The 11,000-nt window shown below is 42.6% G+C and overlaps 1 protein-coding gene across 1 annotated transcript; it reads right to left on the reverse strand.

Moving 5' to 3' along the window:
- Window positions 1-354: 354 nt before the first annotated feature.
- Window positions 355-10,636, reverse strand: PJVK (pejvakin). The gene is made up of 6 exons (XM_073645648.1): window positions 10,501-10,636; window positions 9,815-10,010; window positions 6,259-6,400; window positions 2,455-2,572; window positions 2,250-2,360; window positions 355-1,233 (listed from the first exon to the last, which is right to left on the reverse strand). The coding sequence occupies exons 1-6, from the start codon at window positions 10,526-10,528 to the stop codon at window positions 932-934; spliced, it is 897 nt and encodes a 298-aa protein (XP_073501749.1). The 5' UTR covers window positions 10,529-10,636; the 3' UTR covers window positions 355-931.
- Window positions 10,637-11,000: the final 364 nt, after the last annotated feature.

Consider the following 11,000-nt stretch of genomic DNA (forward strand, 5'->3'; position numbering starts at 1 on the left):
GTCCATGCTCGGCGACCATCAAACTTAACTGAATTGGAATTGTTTTGTAAAGAGGAATGGTCAAAAATACCTTCATCCAGGAAATCATTAAAAGCTACAGGAAGCGACTAGAGGCTGTTATTTTTGCAAAAGGAGGATCTACTAAATATTAATGTCACTTTTCTGGTGAGGTGCCCATACTTATGCACCTGTCAAATTTTGTTTGAATGCAGATTGCACATTTTCTGTTAGTACAATAAACCTCATTTCAAGGCAGAAACATTACTGTGTCCAACAGTTATTACATATATCAAACCGAAATAGCTGTTGCAAAAACACCAATTTTTATAAAACATTAAGCTTAAGATTAATAGGGGTGCCCAAACTTTTTCATATAACTGTATGTATACACATTTTTAAAAAAAAAATTAGTTTTCAGTTTATGTGAAGGTTGTCCCTTGAAGACTTCCCCTTCGTAAAAAGAAGACGGCTGTAGCAGTCATCGATGTAATGCATCCATTAGTAGGCTACATGGACAGGAGATACGGTGGTGTGACAATCCCTTCCTATTTTGACACTGGAGGAATAATTACATTTCTGAAAATAAAAAGTTATTTTGTACCAAAAAATGGAGATCTGACTGTCTTCTACAGGGACAAATAAAATGCACATCACCTGAAGAAGGTGAAACCTCAGGAGACCATGACTGGTGCTGAGAAGCTCAACTCTTGGAGTCTTCTTCTGCTTTGTTGCATTCTGTATTTCAACATCTACTTCTCTGTTCTGTCATTTCTCGTTTATAGATGCGATTGACACTGTGTGTTTATTGGCCACCTGAATTTTAACCCTTAAACGATACAGCCACGGGACACCTTGCATATATGAGATGAGAGCTGTGGCACGGGTTCACCTGAGATGTAACATGAAGGCACCAAGGTCTCCTATACAAAGATCACTTCATTCTCTTGTGCCACAGGTCAAAGCACGGTACAGCGTGCAGCCGGACGTATTTCTGTCCATTGAAAGAGCACTCAAAGCAGCCGTACACGGTTTCTCTTTTAGAGTTGCCCATCCCGCACAGAGCGCACGGACCCTTGGGTATATTATTATTCAGGAGGTTAGAACGAATGTGAGCTCCTTCTCGCATGTAGGTAGTAGAAATGTCCGTCATGCTGGCAGCCTTGTCATAGTAATCAGAAAATATGTCGTCCATGTAGGAATCTTCATTTGCAATGATATCCATTGTTCTTTTTCCTGCCCAATAAAACAATAATTAGTTAAAAACTTCCATATCAAAAAATACAGGAATCTTAAAATGGGTAAAATTGCAAAACAGTTGTAAAAACAAGAAGTCTTGCAATTTACTTCTCAAGAACGGAGGGATTTTTAATTCTATAGTTTATCGCCCGGGGCCTAGACTACCAGCAACCTCCACAGTCTATCAGAGGTGATCAGTTTCCTAAGCAAGGAGCTAAGCCCGTACAAACTATTCTCTATAGAGCTTGTAAGCACTGCTCTGACATTGACCAGATCGCTGGATCCAGCCAATGTCGGTGCTTCTGCTCTCCTACGATGATGCAGAGGCAAAACTGCCTTTGCTAGCTGCATCAGAGAGCGTATAGTTTGGACCAATATCAGATCTGTGGGGGTCCATCACCCGGCACCACCACCAATCCATGGTTTGAACTGCAACTCTGGTCTTACTGAAGTGAGTAGGAGATAATCTATTGTCCTCAGCAATGGCAACGTCGAAAAAGACAGGCATCACAGAAGAAAAAAGGCCAGAGTGACACCGTTTGTCGATTTATACTCAATGGCTTCATTGGGGGTTCTGTCTGAATCCCATTTTTACTCAATTTAGATGGAAACCCCCGATGCAAGTCCTCCACGTTGAGCAAAGTATAAATGAGTCTCTTGTCCATAAGTCCAGTTTCCGCGACGACATGCCAACAATCGAGATCGCCAAGCAAATTTGTATATGGGCATTTTCCACTGCTGGCCATTTAAATGAATGTCATATATGGATGGACTAGGTCCAGCAATGCAAAAGCCATTCTACTAGAAGCTCTACGCACTGGCTAATACAGGAGGGTCCTAAGGTTTGCTCGTACGAAGGACACGGACAGTACTGCTGCCCCTGTAGGGTGCAGAATAGAAGCATCATCATCATCACTCATACCACAGGCTGTCATGATATGCTGATATGGCTCAGTCCATTTGCGATACAATGATGGTAACGTCTTCACAAACCTCTTGGTTCCCCTTCTTACCGGTGAATAAGATGCCCGTGCGGTACAAGGTGTTCCTTATGGCGTTTAATGAAAAAGATCTACTGGGCTCCTTCTCAAAACCTCCTTTAGAAGCGGAGGACACACATAGTTCTGGAAAACAAGGACATACATCACTAAGATCTGGATATCTTACAATGACCTAATGGTAAATTTAATTTGGGTTTTCTAAGAGTGTGAAACTTACCAAAGTGACCATCTAGGTGAATGTACAGATCAAAAATACTAAACGCTATGGTTGTGTGCGCTGGGAATACTATAGCTTTGTCACGTCCTTTGTGGTTTTTCTCATCAATTATGTGAAACTGAGATTAAAAAGTGAAAAAGAAAATTCATTAATAAATAACATACAGTTATATGAAAAAGTTTGGGCACCCCTATTAATCTTAAGCTTAATGTTTTATAACAATTGGTGTTTTTGCAACAGCTATTTCAGTTTGATATATGTAATAACTGTTGGACACAGTAATGTTTCTGCCTTGAAATGAGGTTTATTGTACTAACAGAAAATGTGCAATCTGCATTCAAACAAAATTTGACAGGTGCATAAGTATGGGCACCTCACCAGAAAAGTGACATTAATATTTAGTAGATCCTCCTTTTGCAAAAATAACAGCCTCTAGTCGCTTCCTGTAGCTTTTAATGAGTTCCTGGATCCTGGATGAAGGTATTTTTGACCATTCCTCTTTACAAAACAATTCCAGTCCAGTTAAGTTTGATGGTCGCCGAGCATGGACAGCCCTCTTCAAATGATCCCACAGATGTTCAATGATATTCAGGTCTGGGGACTGGAATGGCCTTTCCAGAACATTGTAATTGTTCCTCTTCATGAATGCCTGAGTAGATTTGGAGCGGTGTTTTGGATCATTGTCTTGCTGAAAGATCCATCCCCTGCGTAACTTCAACTTTGTCACTGATTCTTGAACATTATTGTCAAGAATCTGCTGATACTGAGTGGAATCCATGCGTCCCTCAACTTTAACAAGATTCCCGTTGCCGGCATTGGCCACACAGCCCCAAAGCATGATGGAACCTCCACCAAATTTTACTGTGGGTAGCAAGTGTTTTTCTTGGAATGCTGTGTTTATTTGCCGCCATGCATAACGTCTTTTTGTATGACCAAACAACTCAATCTAGGTTTCATCAGTCCACAGGACCTTCTTCCAAAAAGAAATTGGCTTCTCCAAATGTGCTTTTGCATACCTCAGCCGACTCTGTTTGTGGCATGCTTGCAGAAACGGCTTCTTTCGCATCACTCTCCCATACAGCTTCTCCTTGTGCAAAATGCGTTGTATAGTTGACCGATGCACAGTGACACCATCTGCAGCAAGTTGATGCTGCAGCTCTCTGGAGGTGGTCTGAGGATTGTCCTTGACTGATCTCACCATTCTTCTTCTCTGCCTTTCTGATGTTTTTCTTGGCCTGCCACTTTTGGCCTTAGCAAGAACTGTCCCTGTGTTCTTCCATTTCCTTACTATGTTCCTCACAGTGGAAACTGACAGGTTAAATCTCTGAAACAGCTTTTTGTATCCTTCCCCTGAACAACTATGTTGAATAATCTTTGTTTTCAGATCATTTGACAGTTGTTTTGAGGAGCCCATGATGCCACTCTTCAGAGAAGATTCAAACAGGAGAACAACTTGCAAGTGGCCACTTTAAGTAGCTTTTCTCATGATTGCATACACCTGGCTATGAAGTTCAAAGCTCAATGAGGTTAAAAAAACAAAAAAAGTGCTTAAGTAAGTCAGTAAAAAGTAGGTAGGAGTATTTAAAACAAGAAAATGATAAGGGTGCCCATACTTATGCACCTGTCAAATTTTGTTTGAATGCAGATTGCACATTTTCTGTTAGTACAATAAACCTCATTTCAAGGCAGAAACATTACTGTGTCCAACAGTTATTACATATATCAAACTGAAATAGCTGTTGCTAAAACACCAATTTTTATAAAACTTAAGCTTAAGATTAATAGGGGTGCCCAAACTTTTTCATATAACTGTATGTACGATAAAAAAGCCAATATCCACAGAAACAGGCAAAAAAAACTTTTGGAAGATTGAATTCCAACCAGCCCATGCAGAAGACGAGTCAATCTGAAGCTATTAGTGAAGCAGATTTTCTCGTTATCAGTTTTCTCATGAAGCCGGTTGAATGGTTATTCACAAGATAGTCAATTATCTGCTATCCATAGGATATGGGATAACTTACTGATTGCTGGAGGTCAAATCAACAGGATCCCCAGTGATCCTGAGAATGGGGCTCAGGAATCGGGCTCTGCAGAGTCCTTTTTTAAATGAATCGGAGCTGCACTCGCTCGACCCTGGCTTCATTCATTGTCTATGGGAGCGCAAGAGAAAGCACCGCACTTAGTTATTTCCAGCAGTCTCATAAACAAAGCATAGAGCCAGGGTCAAGCAACTACATCTTCGATCCATTCAGGATGGGGCTCTGCAGATCCCAGCTCCCACCCAGATTCAAGAGGCCGATTCTAAGGATCATTGAGGGTCGTAGTGGTCAGAGCCTCAGCGATCAGTAAATTCTGTCCTGTCCATAGAATAAGACAATTTAAAGGGGATGTCTGCTTTCAGAAAACCATATTCTATAACAGGGATGTCAAACTCAGACACACAGAGGGCCAAAATGAAAAACTTGGACAAAGTCGCAGTCCAACCAGTATACAGTATAATGGGCTCCACATAGTCCTCCATACAGAATAATGGGCCCCACATAGTCCTCCATACAGAATAATGGGCCCCACATAGTCCTCCATATAGAATAATGGCCCCACATAGTCCTCCATATAGAATAATAGGCCCCACATAGTCCTCCATATAGAATGATGGCCCCACATACTCCTCCATATAGAATAATAGGCCCCACATAGTCCTCCATATAGAATAATGGCCCTACATAGTCCTCCATACAGAATAATGGCTCCACATAGTCCTTCATACAGAATAATGGGCCCCACATAGTCCTCCATACAGAATAATGGGCCCCACATAGTCCTCCATACGGAATAATGGGTCCACATAGTCCTCAATACAGAATAATGGTCCCACATAGTCCTCCATACAGAATAATGGGCCCCACATAGTCCTCCACACAGTATAATGGGCCCACATAGTCCGCCATAGCTCCATACTGTACAATGGGCCCCACATAGTCCTCCATACAGAATAATGACCCCGCATAGTCCTCCATACAGTATAATGGGCCCCACATAGTCCTCCATACAGTATAATGGCCCCACATAGTCCTCCATACAGTATAATGGCCCCACATAGTCCTCCATACAGTATAATGGCCCCACATAGTGCACGATACAGAATAATGGCCCCACATAGTCCTCCATACAGTATAATGGCCCCACATAGTCCTCCATACAGTATAATGGGCCCCACATAGTCCTCCATACAGTATAATGGCCCCACATAGTGCGCGATACAGAATAATGGCCCCACATAGTCCTCCATACAGTATAATGGCCCCACATAGTCCTCCATACAGAATAATGGGCCCCACATAGTCCTCCATACAGAATAATGGGCCCCACATAGTCTTCCATACAGTATAATGGCCCCACATAGTCCTCCATACAGAATAATGGGCCCCACATAGTCCACCATACAGAATAATGGCCTCACATAGTCCTCCATACAGAATAATGGCCCTACATAGTCCTCCATACCGTATAATGGTCCCTACTTGGCAAGTGATATTCAGTTTGGTTTTATATATCTATCATAGCTTACAGCCCAAAGTTTTCTGACCCCTTTAATGATCGCTGGGAGTTCAACTGCCGGGACCCAAGGATACGGATAACTTACTATCTTGGTAATAACATTTCAAGTCTCAGTCTTGCCATTAACCCTCACTCAGCCCACATTTTTTAGCTGTCCTCTTTTATTAAGTTCATAGAAAAAAATTTCTGATTGTCATCAAAGTCACAATGTTGGGACATAAGAAAGTGTCAGATCGTCAGACTTACCCTCATGGCTTCTCCCCGCATACCAGCATGGACAGACAGAGAACACTGGCGAGTTGTCCGGATGCTCTCCATCACCACACATAAGATTTCCTTACCATTTTCTCTTGATTGCCGAACTAAACAATGATCCAAGTCAATTGTCCTACGAACAAGAAGAAGAATGACTGGAGATTGTAGACCATCATATATCATATTTTCCTACTACAGAAATAATGTAATATGACCACATGATGGTGGGATTTTGGGGGCATTGACAGTGCAGGACTTGGTGACTTACACACCTTTTAAAAGATAAGTAAAGTGAGGGCATAAAGTAATATTACACATCGGATCTAAGGTGGAGGTCTATGGATGGTGGAGGAGACATCAGGTGGTAAATATGCAGTGGAAACAGATTTTATACATAAAATTCATGAATGACAATGAATGTGATAATCCAGGCAAAGCTGATACTCTGTCACACTCCCCTTGATATAGCACCAGTGTGAAACGCGCGTCAGGGCGGTTGTGGTGGTCTTGATTGTCCTGTGATTATATCATGGGTAAGTAATATTCTATCAGCTCTGATTATGGATTAGCCTTTTTGAATGGGGTCAATTTGAGACCATATATACATACCAATGTCTGGCAGACATTTTTTTAAAGCACAGCTTATATAAATTAGGTCAGACCTGACTTACCACCACCTTTCTTTATTTGATTTTCCTCTTTTGATTCCTCGTGTAATGTAATATTATTGCATGTTCTTTGTTTATAAGGATGTTCAATAAAAATTTATTTATTTTATCTATCTCTGCGAGTGGTTTAATGAATACTTTGGGGTTGTCTGTCACACCTAGTGTATGGCCTGCAAGATGGTGAATATAACAGGGGTTCTGGCTCTGGTGTTCTGTCTACCTTTAATCACACACCATATCTGCAGGACCTGCACAAGACTAGTGTATATAGTTTGCCCATAGTACATCATTAAGTAATGTTGAAGCCACCAACCCGGAAAGTTGCCTTCAAAAGTTAGCAAGTCTTTGCAGTTTTTGGTTCATGAAACTGCACCCTCCTCACCCCATTCACTGACTTGTCACACCCTGTTCTCCAAATATTTTGGGGACTTGCTAACGCTTCAAAAAGTCTGAAAAGTCTTCCCTTATTTCTGTAAACTCTCAGATATTTCGGCATAGTTGGCAAATATGTGTTAGGCTCTCGGGTCACGCCACCGTATTTTCTCTCATCTGAGAGAATCAGGTTGATTATGCTAATGATACTCTGATCAGAGTGTGATCTGATTTTCCCGGATGAGGAGAAGATGGGAAAAAAATGTCTCCATCTTCTCCGTTTTGTCAGTCCGTGAAAATCGGACTGCAGTCAGATGTCATCCGAGTGCAGTCTGATTTTTTCCAGTCTTGGGTCCTGCATCAATTAATGGCATATCCCATCCATTTACCATCCACACAGCCCAATTATTAGCAATATGGTGGAAAAATAAAACTTAGCTTTAGTATTAATATACACATTGCACAGATAGATATACTGTACATTGTACTTTCTTTCTTTGCTATATATCAACTATTTAATTTTTTACACTATAACTCATTCTTTTCAGGCAGACATGCTTTAATAGAGAGCCAGCGGCCATGTTGCGCCGGACAGTAGCCCTGCAAAACACCTCCTACCTGACGGTGTCTCTTCTGATTAGCAGTCCTGGAGTTACGTCATGGTGCAAAGATGACGTTGCGGCAGGTCTACAAATCATAAGAGGCACCGGGAATTGCCACAAGTAGATGGTCACAAGTCTTCCTGCCAAGGACCGGAGTCATCTCTGCTATATATCTGTCATACATACTGTACTACGCTGACTCCGGCTCATCCACTCACATTTATTTGTAGTTCAGTAATTTGTCCAGCAGATGTCACCAGTGCACCAATGACAATATTTTCCAGGGTAACTGCAATTCATAACCTGGATTCATGTATTACATCCAGTAATGCCTATTCGGGCTCGTTCATACCAGCGTAGACATTAGACTAGTGCTATCAGATCTTCTATCAGATAGCGCTCGGACCAATATTCTATGGGGCAGTGCAGAGCTGTTTTTTTTTCTCATGCTGATTTAGAGCACAGATCAGATGGCACGTACCTATTTAAGTATATGGGCGCGTGAAAGTCAACGGACTGTATGCAGATGTCATCTGAGTGCAGTCAGATTTCTGTGGACAGAGACAATGGAGAAGATGGAAAAATTAAGTTCTCCATCTTCTCCACAGTTGTGCTGCGATTCTCTCATCCAAGAGAATCGGATCACACTAAGCTGACACTCGGCTCAGACTCTGATCAGAGATTGATCGGAGAGTCATTAATATAATCGATCCGATTTGCTCATGTCACCCCAGCCTTATTAAGTCTCTGTTCACATCTGTATTTTTTTTTTATTATTATTATTTTCTTCTGCTCCAGCATTTAACAGTCATGCTGGATACCTAACATGTCGGACGCCAGCGGTTCCCGATGGACCCCCACTGACTGGAGTTTTGTCCGGCATTCTCGTTCTGATCTGCAATAGAAGCTGTGAATGGATTGTCCAACACAGATGTGAACAGAGCCCAATACAGACCTTGATGATGTTTTGTTCAAAAGCTGCAAATGAAGAGAGAAATGGTCATATGGAAACGCTTCACATGCATAGGAAAAATTTGGGGTGTAAATAAATCTGCTGTGAAGATAAGTAACATGTCACTTCAGGTAAGAAAAACGTGAGGACTGACCCCATTGATTGATAATAATGGTGCAGACCATAAGGTTGCCGTAAATTCCTGGACATTCCCTAAAATGCGTCCTTGATTTGTTTGAAGCTGGAGGAGTGTTTGCAGGCTGTTAACATTGTAATGCTCATCATTTTACAGCTTCCGGCGATTGCTGCTGATGTGCTCCTATCAGTATACTGCGCTACAGACATGGATCACTTAAAATACTCATCATCCTTTACTGCGTTCAAATGTGTCCAAAATTGAATACGTTTTCCAAAAAATTAATGATTTTGGAAACCTTTGCAATAAAAACAGCCAATCTCTGGTACATTCATTGCAGAAATCCAACTTTTACTCTACATTCACTTCCCACGATGAGTATCTGGTGAGTATTTAATGTTGCAGATTTTCTGCACCTATTAGGCTACGTTCCCACGATGAGTTTTCGGTGAGTTTTTTTTACACTGCGTATTTTCGAAAAAATGCAAGTAACCTATTTTAGTGCAGAAATCTTGCAACATAAAAAACTCACCATAAGCTCATCATGGGAACCTTTTCATGGCAAATGAAACTGTATGATTTACTTATCTTCCGCGGGTTGAGCTCTGTATCTCTGCCGCTCCGCCAGTCTTTGTTGATCGGCTGCAGTGGTGGTTTGCGCCATCTGCATCAGCTAAACTGCTGAGCTCACTAACTGGCTGTAATGCTGGTTTCTTCTTATATGATTGCGGAGACTTGGGGTCCGGATGTGACGGCTACCTCTGCCCCCCTATAGCTACGCCCCAGAGTAACCTACATGCATGATGTGATACTGTACCTGGATATCAGCTCCTTTAGGAGTGTGGGGACTTCTACTTCGTGTTTGGTCACAATGCCAAAGGAAGCCTTAACTGCAACAGAATCGGACCCGTAGATATTCATCCCCACATCATTCATGATCTGATTCCCGTGTCTCCTGTTTAAAGACACATCTGACTTATCTTCGTAATTCAGCAGCTGATAAGAACTGACACCTATCGAAAAAAAAGCAAATAGATTGTAAAACAAAAGGATAAAGACCCTAAAAACAATAGTGCCATTGAGATGTTAAAAATAACAATAGCAAACATTGACCCTCATGGCACCCCACACAGTAATAGTGACCCCTTAGGTCCCCTTTACTGCCCCCATACAATAATAGGGAAGTAGTGTCCCTGCACAGTAATAGAGCCCACCCTCATGGCACCCTGCACAGTAATAGAGCCCACCCTCATGGCACCCTGCACAGTAATAGAGCCCACCCTCATGGCACCCTGCACAGTAATAGAGCCCACCCTCATGGCACCCTGTACAGTAATAGAGCCCACTGTCATGGCACCCTGCACAGTAATAGAGCCCACCGTCATGGCACCCTGCGCAGTAATAGAGCCCACCCTCATGGTACCCTGCGCAGTAATAGAGCCCTCCCTCATGGCACCCTGCACAGTAATAGAGCCCACCATCATGGCACCCTGTGTAACATACCTGGCGGCGTCCTTGCATGGTGGTCCATCTCCCACTGTGCAAGAGAGCGCACTTGATCTCCTGTCCAGAATGTCTCTCTGGCTTCCCTCCATGCTGTCTGTTTGTGTCTGTCTCTGCTGCTTAAGGGCGGCGCCCGATCACTTCCTGCTCTTTGTACCTGCTGTGGGTCACGCCCCTTGTGCGTCCTCAGCCTATTGCTGTCTGACACTTGGTATATAGCTCAGCAGCTCCCTTCTATCCCTGCCTGAGCATAGTGTTTTCCTTCAGTGTGTGTTTGCACTCTGAAGGTGCCAGGTCCCGTCTTTGTTTCCTTGTCTGCCTTTCCTGGAGGCTGTATTTCCAGGCCTGTCTGAACTGTGTCCTGTATGTCTCCTGCTTTGCGGTATTAGTTCCCGTGTCTGAACTAAGTCCTGTATGTCTCCTGCTTTGCGGTATTAGTTCCCGTGTCTGAACTGAGTCCTTTCTGTGTATCTTGTCTGTCCTGTCTGAACACGCTCCTT

The sequence above is a fragment of the Phyllobates terribilis genome, unplaced genomic scaffold (assembly GCF_046119375.1).
Source record: "Phyllobates terribilis strain yellow unplaced genomic scaffold, ASM4611937v1 Scaffold_9__5_contigs__length_417890890, whole genome shotgun sequence".
Classification (NCBI taxonomy): Eukaryota; Metazoa; Chordata; class Amphibia; order Anura; family Dendrobatidae; genus Phyllobates; species Phyllobates terribilis.

Excerpts from the sequence above, each read along its gene's own strand:
- PJVK (XM_073645648.1), bottom strand. The coding sequence starts at position 10,528 with ATGGACCACCATGCAAGGACGCCGCCAG. Across the intron at positions 10,011-10,500 it reads CCATGCAAGGACGCCGCCAG|GTGTCAGTTCTTATCAGCTG; the intron begins GTATGTTACACA and ends TTTTTTCGATAG. Across the intron at positions 6,401-9,814 it reads CTAAAGGAGCTGATATCCAG|GACAATTGACTTGGATCATT; the intron begins GTACAGTATCAC and ends TCTTGTTCGTAG.